Source organism: Tribolium madens, unplaced genomic scaffold (genome assembly GCF_015345945.1).
Source record: "Tribolium madens isolate multiple individuals breed KSU strain unplaced genomic scaffold, Tmad_KSU_1.1 Scaffold_96;HRSCAF=242;Tcas5.2_LG5, whole genome shotgun sequence".
Classification (NCBI taxonomy): domain Eukaryota; kingdom Metazoa; phylum Arthropoda; class Insecta; order Coleoptera; family Tenebrionidae; genus Tribolium; species Tribolium madens.
This window is the reverse complement of record NW_025401068.1, coordinates 4,233,596-4,255,986: the sequence shown is the minus strand read 5'-3', so window position 1 is coordinate 4,255,986 and position 22,391 is coordinate 4,233,596. Positions and strand designations below refer to the sequence as shown.

Here is a 22,391-nt window from a genome sequence, read left to right as displayed (position 1 = left end):
AGGATGTTAAGCGCATGATAGATTATGAATGGGGCGCATCTAATACATTTCTATGGTACATAGTTTACAGTAGGTAAGTATTATAAGATCATCGGTTTGGACATTTGGACGAAGGGAAGGTTCAAAATTGCGAAAAATGCTGTAACAACATCTATATTTTATTGAATATTGACTACAAGTCGATTTCTAGAATCGAGCAATGTGTAATATACTTTTGACAAAAATAGGCAAAATAGTCTTAAAACAGACAAAACTTAACATTATATAATTCATTACAAATAACCATTTACGTAGTTGCTTTTTATAAAAATAAACAAAAATATGTACAAACAAATTTGAAGTTTAACGAAAATTGAAAACACGATTCCGCGTTGGGCTTTAAATTTATAAATTGGAAGCAGTTTTTATAAAAATACTATCATCAAATCTAGCGTAATAGGTACTTTAGATTGAATGGAATCACGACCAAAAATTTTACTATATTCGCTGCTCTTCGTAATAACTATTTCATCACATTTTTGCTGTTATTGTCTTTTAAACTAAGGCTAATAATAACATTCTCAATTTTGACAACTAATTGAATTTCTTAGCTTGTAGCTACACTACCTGATTCAGATATGTTAATAAAAATGTGTTTTTCAAACAGAAACAAAAGATATGTTACCGCATATAATTTCTCACAATAACAATAAAACACCAAGTGGTAACAATGCAACTGCAAAGAAAAACTTTAAAGCGTTAAACAGTGAGACAGCCAGTTGAAATTTTTAAACGAGACAAGGAACAGGATTGAAACTCGGTTGAGTGATACCACCAGGTCCYGGCAGCGTAGTTTGCCCCTTATTGAGGAACTCATCAACTCTTCTGGCAGCTTGTCGGCCTTCGGAAATGGCCCAAACGACCAAAGACTGGCCACGACGACAATCTATAAAATGCTAGTAATAAAAAGAGACAAACTATTGAAAATGTTTACCTCCAGCAGCGAAAACGTTGGGCAGATTGGTTTTGTAGTCTTTAGTGTTGAAGTTGGAACGTGGGTCAAGGGTGAGTTCGAGTTGGTCGGCGATGGCTCGTTCAGGGCCTAGGAAACCCATAGCTAAGAGGACCAGATCAGCCGGAAAGACTTTCTCAGTTCCGGGGACTTGGTTCATCTGCCAGCGACCGCTCTCGTCCTTGGTCCATTCAACGTTGACGGTTTTCACACCGCTGACGTGGCCTTGGCCATTGTCGATGAATTCTTGCGTCAGGATGCTGAAGACGCGAGGGTCGCTGCCGAAACGGACCTTCACCTGACGAAAAATAAAAAAATAGTAACAAATTATGAATTACAGAATTTTTTTCTGTAAATTTCCTACCTCTTCATGTCCGTAATCTACTCGGAAGATCCTGGGCCATTGCGGCCACGGATTATCAGCACCCCTCTTGGGACTCGGCTCTGGCAAAATCTCAAACGTCGTAATAGAAGCCGCCCCTTGTCTCAACGATGTCGCTATACAATCACAGCCGGTATCTCCCCCTCCAATAATTATCACATTTTTATCTTTGGCATGGGGGCCATTATGCGCCCCTCCCAATTGCTTCTTCTGCCAACTCTCCAGAAACTCCATCGCAAAATGTATGCCTCCCAACTGCCGCCCCGGCAACGGCAAATCTCTAGGCCAAGTGGCTCCGGTACAAAGCACCACAGCATCGTAATCCTCACTTAACTCCTTCGCTGAAATATCCTTCCCGACGTTGATATTCGTCTTGAAGGTAATTCCTTCAGCCGTTAACAAATCAACCCGTCTTTGCACCACGTTTTTACTCAACTTCATTGTAGGGATACCGTATTGGAGGAGCCCCCCAATGCGGTCATTACGCTCGAAGACAGTCACTGAATGACCCCCTTTGTTCAATTGGTGGGCGCAGGCCAATCCAGAGGGCCCGGAACCCACAACTGCGACTTTCTTCCCTGTGCGGAATTGGGGCGGTTGGGGAGTGATCCACCCGTTTTCGAAAGCGTGGTCAATGATGGCACATTCAATGTTTTTGATTGTCACACTCGGCTCAGAGATGCCCAGCACACAGGCGCCCTCGCAGGGGGCCGGACAGACTCTTCCAGTGAATTCCGGGAAGTTGTTGGTTTGGAGGAGGTGGTTCAGGGCTTGGCGCCACTGGTTTTGGAAGATGAGGAAATTCCATTTGGGGATGATGTTACCAAGGGGACATCCGTGCGAGTTTGACTGACAGAAGGGGACTCCACAGTCCATGCAACGGGCCGCTTGGACCCTCAGCCCCTTCCTCACATGACCGAAATTGTAAATTTCATCCCAATCCTTCATACGTTTTTCAGCCGGACGGTACATCCCAGTCTCACGGGGGTACTTCATGAACCCGCGAACCTTGTCAAGTTTCTTTTGTTCAAGGGCAACGTCAGTAACCGCGTCTTCGATGTCTTGGATTTTCGGTTCGCTGTTTTGATTAATCGCGGCTTGTTCCACCTGTTTCTGCTTGAGGGCTCTTTGGTACTCGTAAGGGAAGACTTTAACGAATTCTTTGCGACGTTCCTCGAATTCGTTGATGAGTGTCTCGGCGACGACACTTCCAGTCAAGTCTTTGAATTCTTGGAGAAGGGTTTTGACAAGATCGACATCTTCTTTGTCTTCTAGTTTGCATAATTCGACCAGTTCGGGGTTACATTTCGTGGAGAATTTGCCGTCGATGTCCCAGACATAAGCGATGCCTCCGGACATACCCGCGGCGAAGTTACGGCCGGTTAAGCCGAGAATGAGGATGATTCCGCCGGTCATGTATTCACAACCGTGGTCTCCCACACCTTCTACGACGGCAATGGCACCGGAATTTCGCACAGCGAATCTCTCGGAAGCTATTCCTCGGAAGTAAGCACGACCGGAAGTGGCACCATAAAGACAGACGTTACCCACAATGACGTTTAAGTGGGATTCGAAAGGAGAGGTTTTCGGGGGGTAGATAACAACAGTGCCACCAGAAAGACCTTTACCTGAAATTAATGGAAATAAAACAATTTGAAAGTCCGTATTTGAAATTATTTTACTTACCAACATAATCGTTGGCATCTCCTTCCAGGGTTACAGTAACTCCCTTGACTAAAAAGGCGCAGAAGCTTTGACCTGCTGATCCGGTGAGTCGAATATTAATATGTTGATCGTCTGGTAGACCTCGTTCGTCGTATTTGCTGAAAATAAAAACGTAACATTTGCTAATTTTTCCCATTTTTCTTAATTACCAAGAAATATGGTAGCTCAAAGTCGACGTGAAGGCCCGACACTCGTTTGTTATCTTCATCTCGATGTTAATCGACTTCTGTGTCCCCTCAATCACACCTTTCGCTTTCTCAATTAACTGATTATCTAATCGATTCTCTAGTTGGAAGTCCTGTGTCTTCGACCCGCCTTTAATATTAACTCCAGGCCTCATATGCAGCGCATTTTGCAATATGAGATTCAGATTGAGCATTTTGGCTTTCGGACTTCCACTCTCAGCGACTTTCAGCAAGTCCGTGCGTCCCACTAACTCTTGATAAGTCCTAACTCCCAGCTTCGCCATCAACTGTCTGACTTCCTCCGCCAACATGAACATGTAGTTAATGACATGTTCTGGTTGTCCGGTGAATTTTTTTCGCAAAATCGGGTCTTGTGTTGCGATACCTACTGGGCAAGTGTTTAGATGACATTTTCGCATCATAGTACAACCCATTACGATTAGAGGAGCCGTGCTGAAACCAATCTCGTCGGCTCCCAGCAAGGCTGCGATGACGACGTCAAAACCTGTGCGGATTTGGCCGTCAGCCTGGAGCACGATACGAGATCGTAAATTGTTTAAAACTAACACTTGGTGAGTCTCAGCAATGCCGAGTTCCCAAGGAAGACCGGCGTGTTTAATACCGGTCCAAGAACTGGCGCCGGTGCCGCCGTCGTGACCGGAAACGACAATGTGCTCGGCTTTGCCTTTGGCGACACCGGAAGCGACAACGCCGACGCCGACTTCCGACACGAGTTTCACAGAAATGCGAGCGCGGGGATTGGCACATTTCAAGTCGTAAATCAACTCGGCCAAGTCTTCGATTGAGTAGATGTCGTGGTGTGGGGGAGGAGAGATTAGGCCCACCCCAGCGACGGAGTGACGGGTCTTTGCGATATCAGCAGACACTTTGTAACTAAAAATTAAAAAAATAAATCCCTGATCGAATTATAAAAAATAAGTTATTTACCCGGGAAGTTCACCGCCTTCTCCAGGCTTAGCCCCTTGAGCCATTTTGATTTGTAGATCATCAGCGTGGGCTAGGTACGATGAGGTGACCCCAAACCGGCCTGAAGCCACCTGTTTTATCGACGATCGTTTCTGTGGATCAAGATATCGCTCAGGGTCTTCACCACCCTCTCCTGTGTTACTCTTCCCACCCACTTTATTCATCGCAATTGCTAGAGTTTGGTGGGCTTCCAAACTAATTGAACCAAAACTCATTGCACCTGTTGCAAATCTTTTGACAATCTCTGATGCAGGCTCGATTTCATCTAGTGGTAGAGGCTGGTCCAAAGTTCTCAATTCGAAACGGCCTCTCAACATGCAGTTTCGCACGGATTCCATTGTAGATTCTTTGAATTTTTCGTACGCTGTTTTGTTGTTATTAATTGCAGATTCCTGTAGTAGGAAAATTAAATTGGTGGAGAATTGCACAAATGGTTTTATCGTACTTGTAAGGCAGCGATGCTTGCAGGTTCATTGAGATGTTTCTCACCACCTGCTCTCCAGTGGAAATTACCGGTGTCGCGGAGTATGAGAGAATCAGCGGCTACGGAGAAGGTGTTTCGGTGACGGTCGAAGGTTTCTAGGGCAAGGGTTTCTAGCGTTACACCGCCAAGACGCGAAGGAGTTCCTGTTGATCAATTTTAATAAAATTAAATAAGAAAATTTTGGAAAATCATTACCTTTGAAGCACTTGTCAATAACATCCTCGGCTAATCCTACAGCTTCGAATATTTGTGCCCCCTTGTACGACTGCAAGGTCGAAATCCCCATCTTGGCCATAACTTTATTAATTCCAGTCTGCATAGCTTGTGCGTAATTCTGGTAAATAGCCTCATCAGTAAGAGAAGTATCAAGAACTCCTTGATCCCTCAAACTCGACGCCAATTCCAACGCCAAATAGGGGCAAATCGCATCAGCCCCATACCCCAAAAGCACACAAATATGGTGGACCTCTCTAGCCTCGCCACTCTCCACAACGAGGGCAACCTTCATACGGGCCCGCATTTCAATCAAATGGTGATGAACAGCCCCCAACGCTAAGAGACTACTAATCGGAACTCGCTCTTTTCCCGCTTTTCTATCTGACAAAACAATGATTTGGTTCGATTTGCTCGCCTCGTAAGCCTCATCACAAACATCTTGTAGTTTTTTCAAAAATCCGGGGATTCCAGTCTCGGCCGGGAAAGTGATATCGATAACGTGCGCACTCCAATTCCGGTGAGAAGTCATTTTGAGGACTTCCAAGTCGGAGATTGAAATAACCGGTTGTTTGAGCCACAATCGGTGGACTTGTTGAGGATCAGGTTTGAGGATGTTTGCTTCGGGTCCGATGGGGCATTGCAGTGACATCACGACTTTCTCGCGGAAGGGGTCGATGGGCGGGTTGGTGACTTGGGCAAAGAGTTGTTTGAAATAATCGTAGAGGATGGGGGCGAAAGAGGAGAGGCAAGCGAGAGGAATGTCGTTGCCCATACTGCCTAAAGCCTCTTTTCTGTAACAATTCAAGGTTTTTAACTCGCAAAATAGTTTCAAGTGGACTCACTTGTTGTTAATCATGGGTAGGAGCAGCATATGGATGGTTTCGGTGGAGTATCCATAAAGCGATAGTCTTTTGTCGCCAAGTCCGCTGGGTTCGTAGGTTGGCTTAGCGGGACGATTGGCCTCCAAGTGGGCTTTGCGCAACTCCTCCATTGTGATCTAAAGTAAAATATTAATTATTTTTCATAAAGAAAAAGATTTATAAAGTAAGTGTGAGCACAAAGTGCCAGACTACTGTAGTTTTGTTGTTAGTCACAAAAAACAAAGAAAAAGTTTCAAGCTTTAAAAGAAAATAGAAAGAGCACCAATAACCACTCCACTCACCATCTGCAGATCGCCAACATGCAAAATAAATTATTATTAATAGTTTCTTGAAAGTTATTTTTTATGTTACATTGCAAAACGTCGTCTAAAAATATATTGTTTTCTGACTAAACTGCAAAAAATTGTGAATCAAATTAATTCGGAAACGTTTATTATTTCACTTTAACCAGACAAATATTTGTAGGCGACTCTTATATTGTTTTTTTCTTTATCAATTACCTTCTCCTTGAGCCACTCTGAGTGCGGCCTTGACCGCGCAATATGCTGTTTGAGTTCCACATCCTCGATCACTTTCTTCGCTTGAGTGTCAACTAGCAACATCCTTCCAGGCTTAAGACGACTTTTCAGAATGACTTGAGCCGGATCCACATCGTAAACCCCAACCTAAACCGACAATAATTACCGCGAAATTAGCTCGTTAACGACTCCATACCTCGCTCGCCATAATCATTATATTATCTTTGGTGATGTAAAACCTCGAAGGTCTCAGACCGTTTCTATCGAGGATGGCCCCAATAAATCGACCATCTGTGAACGAAATCAACGCTGGGCCGTCCCATGGCTCCATAATGCACGAGGCCCAATGGTAATAGTCGCGTTTTTCCTCCGACATGGTTGGGTCGTTGTGCCAGGCTTCGGGGACCATGATCATGACTGCTTCTGGAAGTTTCCGGTTACCGGCATGCACCAGGAATTCTAAGACGCAATCGGCGGAGCCACTGTCGGAGAGGTTGGGTTCCACGACAGGGTAGAGTTTTTTGATGCTTTCACCAAAGTCCTCGTTGGACATTACGCCTTCACGGGCTTTCATCAAGTTGACGTTGCCACGCAGAGTGTTGATTTCGCCGTTGTGGGCCAACATCCTAGGCAAAATTATTAAAAAATAATTACAAGAAATTAGACTTACCTAAGTGGGTGGGCGCGTTCCCAGCTGGGGAAAGTGTTGGTGGAAAATCTGGTGTGCACCAGGGCCAAGTAGGTGTCAAAGAGAGGGTCGGCAAGGTCCGGGAAGTACATCCAGAGTTGGTCGGAAGTCAGCTGTCCCTTGTAAACTACAATCCTTTGACTGAAGGAACAAATGTAGAACCTTTTGCCTTGGGAAGAAATGGTATGGCTGGCACGTTTACGCAGAATGAAGAAACGGCGGTCTAGTTCCTCATCGGGAACTTCGCCCTTAACACTCACAAAAACTTGTCTCATGAAAGGTTCAGTATTTTTGGCCACAGTGCCTATGGAGGAATTGTCGGTTGGTACGGTACGCCACGCCAACACGGACATCCCCAATTCCTCTGCCAGAGCTTCGAACTTTGCTTCGGATTCTTGGTGGTGAAGTTTGTCCAAGAAGAAAATTCCGGTGGCGTATTTGCCAAACGGGGGCAAGTCGACGTTTTGCTCATCTCTAGGAAAGACCACGTAAAGATTCAAATATTTGTTTACTATCACTTAACCAAATTAAAGCAAAGATCAAAACAAATATTTTCAAGTTTAATGCTGGAGGAAATTAAGTAGTCGTGATTAGATGCATGAATAACATAAGTGGACTTTGGACTTCAAGCCAGACGATTTGGAGTAAATAACGTATTAATAATAATAATGAGTTGTCGCATTTGATTAGAATGTGAAAAAATACAGAGAATAAAGACTGTATTCACATTTTTTGTATTTAAACAAAATTAAAAATAGACACAGTGCACATTACACGAAATGGTTATTAATAAATTATGGGTTTTGTTTCATTTATGCTTGAACTTTAAATGGAGATAATTATTTAGGAGTAATTTTGTTGTTCTAAAATCACGTCTAAATACTCACATGATGGTTTTTATAGGTAGGTAGTTAATATGATAATAATAAGCTATGCAACAGGTAATCCATTAGTATATTTATAAAATTGGTACAATTATTTTTGTGAGTTGTATTATAGTTATTTATTCGACGAGTTTGAGTGTAAATCGGAAGCTTTATCTCACGAGAGGATTATTAAGGTTGAACTATACTGAATAAAAAAATAAATCGTAATTCAAAAATTCAGAAAAAAATATCATAACTTTTTGATGGGCTTAGCAGCAATATATTGATTTGAAATTTTTTGTCCGTGTCGTACGGAAAAATTTTTTGATTTATTTTTGGCGTATTGTAGATTACCTACTTATGTTACAGTATTTTTTCATGCAATTTGGATAATATGTACCTTTTTTCATAAAAAAATAAAAACTATTGAATTTTGCAATTCGTTACAATTATTCAAAATGAGATAAAACTCTGTGTTACTGTGTGTGTGAGGTGCTGATTCAATTCAGGAACAACATCCAATTGTAAAAATACTAATTTGTTTACTATTTTTCTTAAAAATTCAATTTTTTCGCTTGAAGACTTGTTTGAACGGCTTTCTGTTGAGTATGTACACAAGTGACAAATTCTTCCGGTGGTACATTTTAGAACTGGCTAGAAACTACCATCTACGGAACGGTAGAGTAAATATTTTTGAAAACTATAATTTTGTAATTTTTTGTAAAAAGACTAAAAATTGCAAAAATCTCAAATAAAAGGAATAATAATTTTTAATAAATTATGTACCAACTATATTTTTCGTTTGTTCCAATTCATTATATTAATGATTCACCCCTTTCAGGGGATGTAGCTCCCATAATATTTTTTGCTTTCCTTATCCTATATCGAGAACGATAAAAGTTAGAAACTTGAAAGTTGGTATGTAAGTTACTTGTAGGCAGGGGACGCAGCACGAAATAATTGGTAAAAATCGATCGCACCGTTTGGTCGCAAAGACCAAGAATCGGCCGTAAAGCTGCCGCAAAATTATACGGTTGAATTCATGGGGATAAAAATTATTTAGAATCATGAAATATACCTTATTAAACAGTAAAATGTGATAAAATAAAAATAATAATGGGTGCCAAACTAAAAAAAAATGCACCCTAGACTCGAACCTGCGACAACTATCATCTGTTTCGCGTGTAATCCGGCAGGTGGCATTCACGCAAACGTTAGGTTTGCTACTCGGACTTCCAAAACTAAATTATTGTCGTAAGGATGTTTTTCAGGTAAGTGGAATAAGGAAAGTCGTGTGATGTTCACACCAGATTTTTTGATACATGTTTATACTTAAAAGTTAATATTCTAAATTAAATGTGTAACAATAAAAACGGAACACGCTGTATGCTCGCTGAATAGTATACTATTTGCAAATGAGTCAATAAAAAACCTCATTTTGAATATTTCTAACCGATACATAAGTTTTGATGATAAGGATATTTACCTAAGCTTGACGGAATAGAAGTCATGTGGAATGGCGGTGAGGACGCCGGCGCCGTCTCCAGTGTCATTATCGCAGGCACAGGCGCCACGATGGTTCATCGAAATTGCAAGACGCTGGGCATCGCGAACAATCTTATGAGAACGACGACCGTCTATAGCAACAATAAATCCGACTCCACAAGCTTCCTTCTCAAACTGAGGGTCGTACAAGCCCTGTTTCGGCGGACCTTGCCACGCTTCAGCCATTTAACCACTGCAACAAATGATTTTTTTTTAATTATTTATTTATCGCCGATTTAATCTTTATGGCTTAATAAACTTTACAGCTGTTGTAAATCAAAAAGGTGATAGCGCAACGTGTGCATAATAGAAACGAGGCGCATTCCTTGCTGGCATACTGACAAACGATAAAATTAGCTAAATTCTAATTAATACTGAAACTCAGTGCTAAACACCGAAAGTTGAGTTTTTCTATTTTTATATTGTTTTGAAATTTTTTCCGCAAAAATACTTAACACCTGTTTTGCAATTATTAACAAAATAACAACTCAAAGGTCAGAGGTGAAAAGCTACCAAAACAAAATACTGTTTGAGGAACTGATTATGAGTTGATGGATTGTCCGAATTTTAAATTATTTATTTATTTAGCAGGAATTAGTAAGTTAGTAACTGTAGACTTTCAAAAAACCATCTGGATTCAATATTTTACAATTCTGGATTGGGTTCAAAATTTTTCTTTTTATTATTGCGAAAAAATAGAACGGGGTGCTTCACCTTTGACAAAATTAAATGCAGTTGTTCAAGTTAAGTTATTTTTATATCTTGGTTTTACATTTTAAAATTATGGCTTTAACAAAAACGTGGAACTATAATTTGTATATCTATTTTTATCTACCTCTAATTAAATTAGTAGCCATAGAAATGGTGCTAATTTTGAAAACATTCAAAAATTAATAATTAATCGGTTCTAGTTTTGTTCTCTTATATTTTTAGCGAAATTAGATCGTGTTTGTTTCTGTCACACTTTTCGAGAGGGGTTGTGAAAAATGTGTTAACATGTTTTGATCACTTATCTTCCTATAACATTACTTGATTTCGTGATTACTTGAACTTGAATTTACCGGTGCATTAACAAGATAAACCTGTCGACCAAATTAATTGAATTTTATGACTCATTTCTTCTACGTGATAAGTCTAGCAATAGAATTTAATTAAATAGGGATTGAGTCGATTGTGGTTTATGACCGACGTCTCCGCTTTATTTATTGAGTTTCAGTAATTCGCTAGGAACTTTGATCTAAAAATATTTTTATTTCGTAAGAGCAAAAGTTCAACGCACGTTCGCGAATTACAAAATTTGCATGAACCTTGGACGAGATTTGATTGATTGGAGGGAGTTTTCTGCAAAAATTTGGTTTCACATTCAATCTTGATTGATTTGATTGCAATCGTATTGTTTGACTCAAGTGGAATTTAGAAAATATTCCATTGTGTCTACAAACTTGTTTACAATTTTATCCCACAAATAAATTAATGATTTATTTTGAAAACTAATTGGCGGCGGTCCAAAACCTCAAATATTTATTAAAAAATTGAAAAAACCCGTTATTTTCCTGTACTTGACACAAAATACTTACATTTACGTGCAGTAATTCAAAAAGATAGATAACCTTAACCTTCAGCTATTTGCAATAAAGTTTACACTTTGGCTCAAGTCCACTAGGCAATGAGTAGTAACTTAAACCACTCTTCATTTGTATTTAATTATTATTTAAATCACAACTAGTGTAACAATCAAATAAGACTTCACAACGTGTAACTTTTATTTATACTAAGCAATATCGCTTAGTGTTTCGACTTTACTCCCCTCCAATTTATTTTTGAGATAAGTGTTACATATTTAGAAATCAAAACTTATCCACAGTGAGAATTATGTCAATGCTGCTGCCACATTATGCAATCGTCTCCGCCCTACTGAAGTCTCGAACTCGTCTGTTTAATCGAATAATAAATCAATTGAATGTGTTAGTTGTTCTTCATCTATTGCCTCATACGCCCTTGAAACGGCATTGCTGCTTCTTGATTTAGTAGAACTGGAAGAGATTCTATTCGTTTTTCTCAAATATTACAAGAATAAATTAGTTTCATTACTCCCAATTTGCAATGATAAAGTTGGTGTAATTATTTGTGCTCTAACAATTTTGTTGAAAAAGAAAGATAGATTAATAATAATAATCCTTCAAAAATTTTTTTTTGACAACAGTAAAATTTTCTTAGAGAAAAGCTGATCTATATCGTATTTCAAAAAATAAAAGAGTAGAAAATTTGAATTTATGCAATTATACCTCATACTGTTTAAAGTTTTATTGAATGATTTCATCCACTTTTTTTATTTTAATGCAAAAATGATGTTTTAAGGTTCTAAAATATTACTGAGAGAGTGATCCAAGTAACACTTACGCGGTAAAACCCTAAAAACATATCAAACTAAACAAGGTACAGGAAAAGCCTTACCTATGTGGATTTTATATTATATTCTTACATATTTTAAATATTCATCATAATGTTCGTGAAAATGCTAGTCTAGAATAATAATAATAAATTAATGTACTAGCTTTCTTTGTAAATTTTGTATGTATAAAAATAGTTTTTTGTATTATTTAGTTTTCAAATTCTAATTAACTTCTTTATTTCGCATAATTTAATTTACCTAAATGATTTTTATAAAACTACATAATAGTTGTAGGTCGTTCATCTGTAATCACACGAGTTACTGTAATTTGCTCTAGCTCACATTTGATAAGTACAGGGTGTGTCAGAACTTGCGCCCCAGGAAAAAATTTCAAGTAAGATAAGATACCGGGAACATGGAAAAAATGTTTGAAAAATTCTATCTGTCATAAAATTTTGCCATTTATTTTTGACACAAATAACTTTAAATTGAGTTACAATTTAGGATCTTAAGATTCCCTCTTCTAATAGCCTGTAGCAAAAAAACTTTGAAATTATTTTTCTAACAGAAATAAATAGAGTCAAAACGCAAAATTTGAACTCTCATAACTTCGAAATTTTTATAGATAGAATTTTTTAACAATTTTTCCATGTTCCTGGCATCTCACTTTACATTGCTTTTTTCTCTGAGGCGCGAGTTCTGGCGCATCCTGTATACAAAATTTTATCTATGTACGATTGCCGAGAACTGAAAATATGCAATTTTATAATTTAGGTATTATCCAAAATCAAGAATAAACAAAATTTTTGATTATTGTGGTTACCACACAATTTTTTAATTTATAATAAACAATAAAATGAGTGGTTTTATGATTACAGGGGTTTAATGGTGTTTAATTAATAAATTGAATAAATAAAACATCTATTCCATAATTTTATTGGATAATTGAATGTTGCTGCAGAAGTGCGTCTTATTATTGTTACTAATGTGTCAACCAGGTAACTAATTAATTGCCATATTTTAGTACGACATATAATTACGTTGTAAATTAATTTTTAGTAATATTTATTGACGTCAAGCCATCGTGAGTGGACAAAACACTATCAAAGACATGATTCTTCTGAATGATGATGGAAAATTTCGATTATCACAAAAATTCGTCCTTTAAATACGCCTTATGATTAACGTTAATCTTAAAACAATAACATTTATAACATCCGACAATAATACACCACGTTGTGAAAGAGTGTGTGATATTACACTATTATCTCTGTCCAATTTCCTTGTGATAAGAATCGTCACAGTTGACAACAAATTACTTAAACAAATCTGCAGGGGGTCAGATTAGCTAATAAACACTTCGTATCACACAACAATTTACTGATCACTCTTAAGGTTAACTCTGATTAAAGCAGCTGTGACGTTATGTTTGTTTGGATGCTCCTCAGTGATAAATCAGTGCCAAAACCGGGACCATTTTTAGAACAATTTCATCACGAAAAAACCAGTTTAAATAAAATTGCAAAATCCAGGTGTACAAACACTCAGGAAGTGGAGCAATGTAAAGATCTGACTTAGGGTGGAACCCCGTAATCCTTGAACTTGCTACCTTTTCAAGTTCACGTGACCAGTTTATTTAAAAAATAAGTTTCACGTGGTTAATGAACGCACTGGCAACTAAAACTGTTGACATTTTGCTTGAAATATTTTCATTATAAAAGCTGCGATCGAATTTTGGCAAAGTGACAGAAAAATTGGTTTATACAAATGTTGATGGGTCGAAGGTTTAAATTTAGTGGAGACGGGATGAAAATAGGGCTTTTACAGCTGTCTGGAATAATCCCGATCACAAATGGGGCACAAAAATTAGTGTAAAAATAGACAGACTTAAATTTTGAGTTGGACTCGTTTCTGGTGTTTGTTGTTCAAGTCACAACAAGTAATTAATATTTGTAACTTGACTGTGTAGTTGTGGTGGAATTAAAATTATGTAACGGAAACTTGGAATGATTATGATTAGGTTTATCTGTGGTTTGTTTACTATTTATTGTACTGCCAAATTTTTTGAATTTATTTTAATTTCATGTAATAATTAACAATAATGCATTTTCTGTGGTACGAAGGAACAAATATTCCATATGAGTCAATAGTTGTGGTGGAATAATAAATATTTTATCGCTGGGTCAGATAAGAATTTATTTTTCTTAATTAAAATTGCTATAAAGGGGATCAACAATAGTGCTATTAACATTTTTGCAAAAAATTCCTCATTCGTTTTTAATCACTTTAATTGTTTTCCTTTTTCCTAAGTCGGCAGAATATTTGTTATCAGCACTTTTAATAATAAACACTTAATGACAAAATTTGTTTTCAGAATCTTGCCTAACTTTGTCTAGACTTGACAGAATCATATTTAGATATTGGAAATATTTCAACAATTCTGGCTAGTATCAGACTGACAAAAAAGTGAGAAAACACACTTTTTTACGTTTAAAACTTCGTAAAAATAAGTGTTATCTTTAGAAAATTCCACTTTCATTGGAAATTACAACAATATCTTTTCGTAGCAAGATTCTTTCATACAGTACGTATAACCATTTACAAAGTATCGGTTTTATTTCATTTAATTTTTTATTGACTAAATAAATAATGCATTACAATGATCAAAAAACCCTCTTTTTTTCCAGTAAAAATGAGGGTTGTTATAATCTAATCAAATCAAATATTATAATTTTTTTTTCAAAATTCAAATTTAATGTGAAAACCCGGAAAATACTGTTAAATAGCGTGTAGAACTACAGTTAAATAAAGAGAGTGAATTTTTTATGTAAAAAAATATGTTTCCAAATGTTTTAAAATTTGTAATATCTACTGGTGCTTGGGTACGCCTTGCACTATATCTAAAATGCAATATTTCATTAAAAATGAAAAAATAGGTTGACGTTAGAAAAATTTATGTCCAACTTGAGTGATTAACGATTATTGATGGTAAACTGTGCCGCATGCAAACAAAAAATAACGTAAACATTGAGTATTTTTATAATTAAACTGCAGTTATAATACTGATGCTAAATACTTAACATATCAGTAATTTAAAACGAAAAAAATGTTTGTTTTATCGTTTATCAAATAGGTACACACAATTTGCAATAATCAGCACTTTACTGTTTGCTATTTCTCAATATTGCTAATGCGATTCGCATAAAGAAAATGATCCCTCAGCCGCTTTTATTGATTTTCCGAAGCTTGCGCAACTTTTCCAGCTAAACTAAAATTATCGCCGAAACTGAGATAATAATAGAAAAAAACATACATCACCTGTCAGAACTCTTCAGTTTTAGCCTTAACACGATTTACCAAAATAAAGCTTTCGGTATTTAATTTAATAAGAAGAAAGTCGGTCTCACCTAGACAAGTTGTGGTTGTCCTTATATCTCTTTTTTGCTGAACTTTTTCCCTATTTGCGTTAATGTCTATCAGGGTGTAGTGATACCGGAGATAATTTCCAAAATTGGCAAGTCAAGAGGAGTACAATTTGTGAGTTTTTGGGGGTCGTATTAAAAACAGCACAGGATAAACAACGTTCAACACTGGTGTTTCGCCTTAGCATCCAACACGAAGTAAAGCAGGGACGACGCACGAACCACACCGCATTCGCATCTAAAGTTGCCGGCTGATGTTGGCGCATGCTTGCGTCGAATTGTTTAATTTTGAGATACGTAGTGGAATGAATTATTCATTATGTAAAATGCAACTTGTGGCACAATGTTTGAAGTTGGACCTGTTTAAAAATTTATTTTGGAATGACGAAAGTCCTGTCGCTGGCACACAAAGGGAAATTTCAAAAAGGGGATTATGACTAATTGTTATTTATGACGGCTTAGTGAATGGGTGAAGAATAGCAGGAGCAACAGGCAGGAAAATCGAATTTTTTATTTGAATTTGAATTGGGAAATGTGACAGAAGAAATGTTTGGGTATTGTGTAGCCAAAAAATGGTAAATTGTTACTAGACGGCAATAAATTATGGAATTATTTCTTTATGGATTTTTGAAATGAAAAGAAAAAAATGTTGTGCAACTAGTTTTATTAATAAGTTTAAAGAAAGAACCTATTTATTATTCAATGGCACGGTTGTTTTTCTTAGTACTGTGTTGAATACTTGCAATTTACTCTCATTTTGTTTTTGAAGCAAAAATATGAATAAAAACGTTTCTAATTTAGTAATTTATTAAACTAATTTAACGCAATAAATTGTTTTGGTTTTCAATTCAAAATATTACTAATCTTATACTACTATGTACACTATAATTATAGGTTTGTTCAGAACAAAACGACTTTTAGGTGTCAAATCTACCGATTTCGTAATTACTAAAATTTCGAAGATTTTTACTTGTTTATATAAGGTATATAAAAAAGTTAAAATCTTAAGGATTTTGCTCAGTTTTCAAACTATATTTAAATAGTTAAAAAATAAAAGCATTTTGACCTATTTTTTGAGTTTATACTATGTGTACCTGTTCAGAACAAATCAAAATTTCAAGCATTTCGATCTGTTTGTATTAAAAAATTAACTAACTAAATGGAGAACAGACAGTTGACTAAATACCTAAGTGCCCTAGAAAAGGATTAGTACTCTGCAACGCAAAGTTATTTCATCATTATTATCCAATAAATTAATAAGTTCATTTCTTTTTGGTTTAGGGAGTTAGAATGGAACTATTTAATAATGAAATAACAATCTCAAAAATAAAAAAAAAAACAGATGTCAATGTGAAAAACCAACAGAAAAAATATAAAAGACATGACGAATTTTTGGACTTCGCTCATAAAGCTGTACTGAATTCTAGTTCACACATTTTTCATTTCTTAATGATTTAATATATTTTTGATGTATCTACAGTATTTTCGACTTTCCAATATTAAGATGATACAGTTATTTTTGTAACAGTTCAAGTTCTTCTTCTTCCTCAAGATTAAATTATTCAAACTTTGTCATTGTTGTTCGAAAATTTTTAATTAGTTTCAAAAGTATATTATTGTCAGGGGGTCACGGGTGTGACTGGTGGATAGGGGTAATAAATATTACAATATAACAACGAAGGTGTTTTCATCATTTTTATTTTATTATTTTAGAACTGGTGTTATGCAACCAAAATTACACGCAAGTGTTATCGTACTTAATTATAAATAAAAAATATTTTATTGAAAAAGTCTTAATTGCACGAAACGTTTGAAACATATATTATTTTTGAGGCCACATATTATGTGAAAATTTCTGATTTATAAATTGCAAAATGGAAACAAGTAATAAACGACGAGGGGGCTGTCTCATTGCGCATGCAATACGCATTCATAGGTTAATTTAATGTAAATATTTAATGAACATAACAAATTCTTTATTATTAGTGTGCTAACGTATCCTCTTTTAGTTTATCTTCATTCTTGTGCTTTCTTCATACATTTTTTTGAGTGAAAATTTTCATTGAGAAGTTTGAAAAATGGGGTCATGCAATTAAGGTCAACTTTCACTAGCCGAGTGAGAACATATGAACGAAAACTTGTAATAGGAAAGTTGGTTCAGATTGTATATGTTGAAGGCAGTGCCTAAACTCCCATCACATATTTTTCATTCTCAACATGTCTTTATCAAAGTTATGTGCAACTCTAATGAGGCAAAGAAACCTTTCTGTGGTTGTAACACAAGTGAAGTATTTCCATACGAATAATTTTTTGTGCACTAAGTTAGCACAGGAAAAGAAACCTGACTGGAACAGAGCAGTAAGTGAAGCGGAGAAAATCGTGGGATATCCTACTTCATTCCTAAGTCTGAGATGGTTATTAAGCGATGAAATTGCAAACGTTGCTTTACATTTAAGAAAACTGGTCGGGTCGAACCACCCTCTCCTCAAAACCGCCAAGTGAGTATAGAAATAACAGATCTTTGTGTTTATTCCCAATCCATCAAATAAGATGAATCGCTTGTCAATATTTGCAGGAATTTGCTCTACAATGGCAAAAACAACATGCAAGCGTGGGGCCTGATCGTCCTCCTTGTTTCCAAAGCGGCAGGTCACACCTCCGACATCCCCGACCTTGAGCAAGACAAGGCCGCCGGGGTCCTCCACAGTCAAAGAGCCTTAGCTGAAGTCACTGAAATGATCCGCACAAGTCATCTAGTCCACAAAGGCCTCGTCAACCTCCAACCCTCGGCGGCCACTGACGCCTCGGGCGACATGATGTTTGGCAACAAAATCGCTCTTTTGAGCGGCGATTATTTACTGAGTAATAGTTGCACAGAATTGGCGAATTTGCGAAACCAGGATTTAGTTGAATTGATGAGTTCTGCGGTCCGGGATTTAGCCGAGGCTGAATTCGTAGGGCCTAGAGATAAGCAGAACAATCCTTTACCGGCGAGGCCGCGCTCGGATATCGTCGAGTATAAGCAGTTTACTGATAAGACTTTGGAGCCTTTGGTTGTGAGCGAAGCTCTGGGGAACGCGAGGGCCGAGTGGACTCTAAGACATGTCTTGAATGCAGGTACTTACCAATTATTAATAAATAGCAATTTTAATGAAAAAAAGTTGATTTCTAGGCAGTTTATTGGGTAAATCCTGCCAAGGCACTCTGAAACTAGCAGGTCATCCTCTTGAGCTTCAAGAACAGGGCTATTTATTTGGAAAACACTTAGCCTTAGCTTGGCAAGCTTGTCTAGACCGTGAACCTTTTCTTCCTGGGACTTCTGGACCCTTTAGTTTAGTCTGTGCCCCTGTAATGTTTACACTACAACATGATCCTTCTCTTTATGAAGAGATCGAAAAGGGGCAAGAAACTGTGGATGATGTCGACTATGAGGCTGTTAGAAAGGCAGTTCTAGCTGGGCCTGGACTCGACTTGACCAAAAAATTACAAAAGGAACATTCCACTGCTGCTTTGGAGGTTTTAAACCAGTTACCAGCGTCAGATGCAAGAACGGCTTTGGCTAATATTATTGCTGCAATGCAGGATTTGTAAGAAAATATTTTATTTATAAAGATATTCGCGCATTTGTTATTATATAGCTCTCTTTGAAAGTATTTTTAAGAGCCCACACTCTTTATTTTTTATTACTTTATTCAGTTTTGATCACAAAATACACTTGCGGATAGGTTAATATGTTGATAAATTTAACAGGGACCAGTTGTTTGGCAAACTAATGATCTGTGATACAATATACCATTTTGATATGATGTAACAATAGAAGAAAAGAAATCTTTGTTTCAAAAACACGCTACTGATTTTACTTGTTAATTAAGAATCATTAGTGATTTTTTTGGACCTGAGATGTGATTTTTTGGATTTATATAAGTATTGGTGAAGGTTTTGTACAATTTTGCAGAAAATATATTTTATTTACAAAAAAAAATGTTTTTAAATTTGACAAATGTTGCATACACAATAATATGTTCAAATATCCCTAGATCATATAGAGGCCTTAAAAATGGCGCTTGTTTCGAACTTTGATCTCTTTTTCAATTTATAAACATTTAGAACAGCTGTCATGTAATCAGTTTTACGCAAAAACACTAACAAATGGATTAGGTAATTGTCTCTTTGTGATATAGTAGGTGAATAAATGTTTACCAGTCAATTTGCAGAAGGGTCCTAAACGACGTCAATCCTACTTCACCAGTGGTTGTGTAAATAATACTGGATAAGTGTCTTAGTTTAGAAATGGAAACTATTACTAACCTTGATTTATTATGTAACTAGTTGTTGACCTTAAAGATACACTAGTTTTTCCGCATCTTGCGAAATTGCCGAATCTCACAAAAAGTTAGGTTAAAAGATGAGCAACTTGAACAAAACCTTACAGTTTTATTTAAAGAATGCTAGTCGAAGAGGGATTTTAAGCAGGAATTTGTCATTCCTAACTCGCAAAGCTGACGAAAATTCTAAACGGAATAGTGTAGTTAAAGAAGCAGAAAAAGTTGTTGGTTATCCAACATCATTTTTGAGTCTAAGATGGATTTTAAATGACGAAATTGCAAATGTTGCTACTCATATAAGGAGATTAATTGGAACAAATCACCCCCTTCTTAAGACAGCAAAGTGAGTGGCAAATTTTTGTTTCAGAAGTTGAATTAAATTGTTATTTTTAGAAGTTTAATCCTGAGGAATGAACAACCGACCTGGGGGCTTATTGTACTTCTGATATCAAAACTGGCGGGCCTAAACTCAAATTTTTCCGAACTTGAGTGTGATAGAACTGCGGGTAAAATATTTAACTTTTTATGAACAATTTTTTCTTATATTTGTTTTTTAGATATTTTACATAGTCAGAGAATAATTGCGGAAGTAACAGAAATGATAAAAACTAGCCACTTGATTCACAAAGGCCTTATTAACCTTGATAGTGATGATACAAATTTTTCTGATTTAAATTTTGGCAACAAATTAGCTTTATTGTCTGGAGATTATTTACTCAGTAGTAGTTTCAATGAAGTCGCAAAATTGAAAAACTTTCACGTACAAGAGACAATTTCGTCCACCTTAAGAGATTTAGCAGAATCAGAATTCATTGGTTTGAGAAATAAACACAATGAACCAATTCCCTCCAAACCACTTCCAGTACAAAAAGAAATAACAATTCCACTTGAATTTGGAGTCAAACCTTTTAAATTAGAACACGTTTTGGGCAATATGAAAGCTGAATGGACCCTCAGGAATGTTTTAGGAGGGGGCAGCTTATTAGGAAAGTGTTGTCAATGTGCTCTAATTTTGGCTAATCATGAGCCTGAAGTCCAAGAGTTGGGGTACAGTTTCGGGAGGAATTTAGCCTTAGCCTGGCAGGCTTCTTTAGAAAAGGACCTTTTCAGAGAAGACAAATTTAGTTTGGTTTCGGCACCTGTTATGTTTCACCTCGAGGATGACCCAAGTTTTTATAAAGAAATTGAGAAGGGGCTGTCAACTGATGACGAGGTTAGTTATGATCTTGTAAGGAAAACAGTGATGGGCGGGCCTGGTTTGGCCAAAACATCCCAACTCCAGAAAGAGTTCTCAGAGGAAGCTTTAAATACTCTAGACAAGTTCCCCAATAGTGAATCAAAGGCTGCTCTAGTCAATATTGTTAACTCATTGTAAACTACTAGTTGAAATAAAGTTGTTTATTTAATTACAAAGTAACTTCACCACAGTCTTCAACAACTCCTTCCATTTCCTCCTCACTCTCTTGCATTTCTTCATCAGCAGCTTCCTTTTGTTTCCTTTCTTTAAGACCAGCAGCGGGTGATTTAATAAGTGACAAATCTCTCTGTACTTCTTTCACGTCTCTTTCTTGTTCAAGTTCTCTTCCTTTCCTCAACCTCTGCATTATGTAAGTTCCCTGTCTCTTCTGTTTAATCTGTTCGACCTTTTTCATCGCATCTATAGCCTTAGTCCATGTCTGTCGGTCATATTTCAGTGGGGTATGCCTCCTCTTTTCAAACTCAAAGGACGGATCAATGGCCAATTCTTTACCCACTGTCTTTCTGTATGCTTTCGTCCATTTGACTTTACGTGGATTCTTCTTCTTTTTGAATGCTGCGTGGCATTTGGATCGACAGAATTTGAAAATCTGAAAACTAACCTCAAAATTGGATGTTTTTTCATTGATTTTTACGTTACCTTGCAATCGTTCCGGACAAATTGGATGCCGTGGCCTGGGTATATGCGAGAAGAACAAAAATAGCACGATTCAATACGCATTTTGTTTCAATTGTATGATTTATTCGATTTTTTTGAATTGATTCATCACGTGGAATGAAGTTTTGTATCTGACAACTGCAAAAAAGATAAATGACAGTTTAGCACATGCTGCCCTCTGCAATTTAAATCAAAGAGCGGTATTTTTAAAATCTAACGCAATTAAAAACTAACAATTTTCTTTTTAATAGTTGAATAAATTTGGCACTTACATTTTTTGTTTTTGTTATTTTTTATTATTTAAAGCAAATAGTAATAATATTCTCTAGTTCTTTGTGATTTATGAATTTCATAAGAAACTTGGTTTTTTACGACTTTTTATTTAAGAGTGTATTATAATGTTTTCAGCGATGTTTAATTTTAACAAAAGGAAAGTTTCAGCTTCAGCGACTGTTTTACATGAAGTTAACGAAAACACCACATCTGGTCTGTAGAAAAGTTCAGATAATTTCATACAAGCTGTTGAAAATAAAAGAAGAAAAAAATGTCAAAACAATATATTTTCTTAAAAAAACATACCCAGTTTGGACAATAAATTTTTCGACGATTTTCTATTCTCGACTTATGTAAACCGTATTTGTATTGGGCTGCGACATTGGTTTACTTAAATCAAGTAATATTAGAAAACAGAGGGCTATAAAACGGTTAATTTTGAAAGTACTAGGCGAAAACCTTTCTTAAACAACACTAAAACAGCTATAAAGAATGATAAGTTACCCCGGGAAGTATAAAATTGCCATGTTTTGCAAATAAGTCACAGAGCATTTTCAGCAAAACCACGTAGGTATTACATTATCGTCCGATTTTTA

The 22,391-nt window shown here is 36.5% G+C and overlaps 3 protein-coding genes across 6 annotated transcripts; 1 reads left to right on the top strand and 2 right to left on the bottom strand.

Moving 5' to 3' along the window:
• Positions 1-137: 137 nt before the first annotated feature.
• Positions 138-15,519, bottom strand: LOC123013648 (glutamate synthase 1 [NADH], chloroplastic). Of its 3 annotated transcripts, none has more exons than XM_044412322.1 (15): positions 15,268-15,519; positions 9,410-9,661; positions 7,040-7,531; positions 6,566-6,995; positions 6,352-6,516; positions 6,133-6,135; positions 5,813-5,967; positions 4,950-5,761; positions 4,716-4,897; positions 4,232-4,662; positions 3,248-4,177; positions 3,060-3,196; positions 1,356-3,001; positions 974-1,289; positions 138-925 (listed from the first exon to the last, which is right to left on the bottom strand). In XM_044412322.1, exons 2-15 carry the CDS (start codon positions 9,652-9,654, stop codon positions 768-770), a joined length of 6,102 nt encoding a protein of 2,033 aa, XP_044268257.1. In that variant the 5' UTR covers positions 9,655-9,661; positions 15,268-15,519; the 3' UTR covers positions 138-767. The 3 variants fall into 3 exon arrangements, with proteins under 3 accessions (XP_044268257.1, XP_044268259.1, XP_044268260.1); XM_044412324.1 differs by lacking the exon at positions 15,268-15,519 and adding an exon at positions 11,046-11,195; XM_044412325.1 differs by lacking the exon at positions 6,133-6,135.
• Positions 15,520-17,039: 1,520 nt separating this feature from the next.
• Positions 17,040-21,013, top strand: LOC123013108 (all trans-polyprenyl-diphosphate synthase PDSS2). Of its 2 annotated transcripts, XM_044411449.1 has the most exons (6): positions 17,040-17,229; positions 17,292-17,780; positions 17,858-18,399; positions 18,455-19,440; positions 19,497-19,674; positions 19,727-19,864. In XM_044411449.1, exons 2-4 carry the CDS (start codon positions 17,500-17,502, stop codon positions 18,871-18,873), a joined length of 1,242 nt encoding a protein of 413 aa, XP_044267384.1. In that variant the 5' UTR covers positions 17,040-17,229; positions 17,292-17,499; the 3' UTR covers positions 18,874-19,440; positions 19,497-19,674; positions 19,727-19,864. The 2 variants fall into 2 exon arrangements, with proteins under 2 accessions (XP_044267384.1, XP_044267385.1); XM_044411450.1 differs by lacking the exons at positions 17,040-17,229; positions 17,292-17,780; positions 17,858-18,399 and adding exons at positions 20,001-20,113; positions 20,165-21,013 and having other exon boundaries at positions 18,881-19,440; positions 19,497-19,950.
• LOC123013109 (probable ribosome biogenesis protein RLP24) lies at positions 20,991-21,667 on the bottom strand. Its single transcript, XM_044411451.1, has 2 exons — positions 21,505-21,667; positions 20,991-21,454 (listed from the first exon to the last, which is right to left on the bottom strand). The coding sequence occupies exons 1-2, from the start codon at positions 21,583-21,585 to the stop codon at positions 21,014-21,016; spliced, it is 522 nt and encodes a 173-aa protein (XP_044267386.1). The 5' UTR covers positions 21,586-21,667; the 3' UTR covers positions 20,991-21,013.
• Positions 21,668-22,391: the final 724 nt, after the last annotated feature.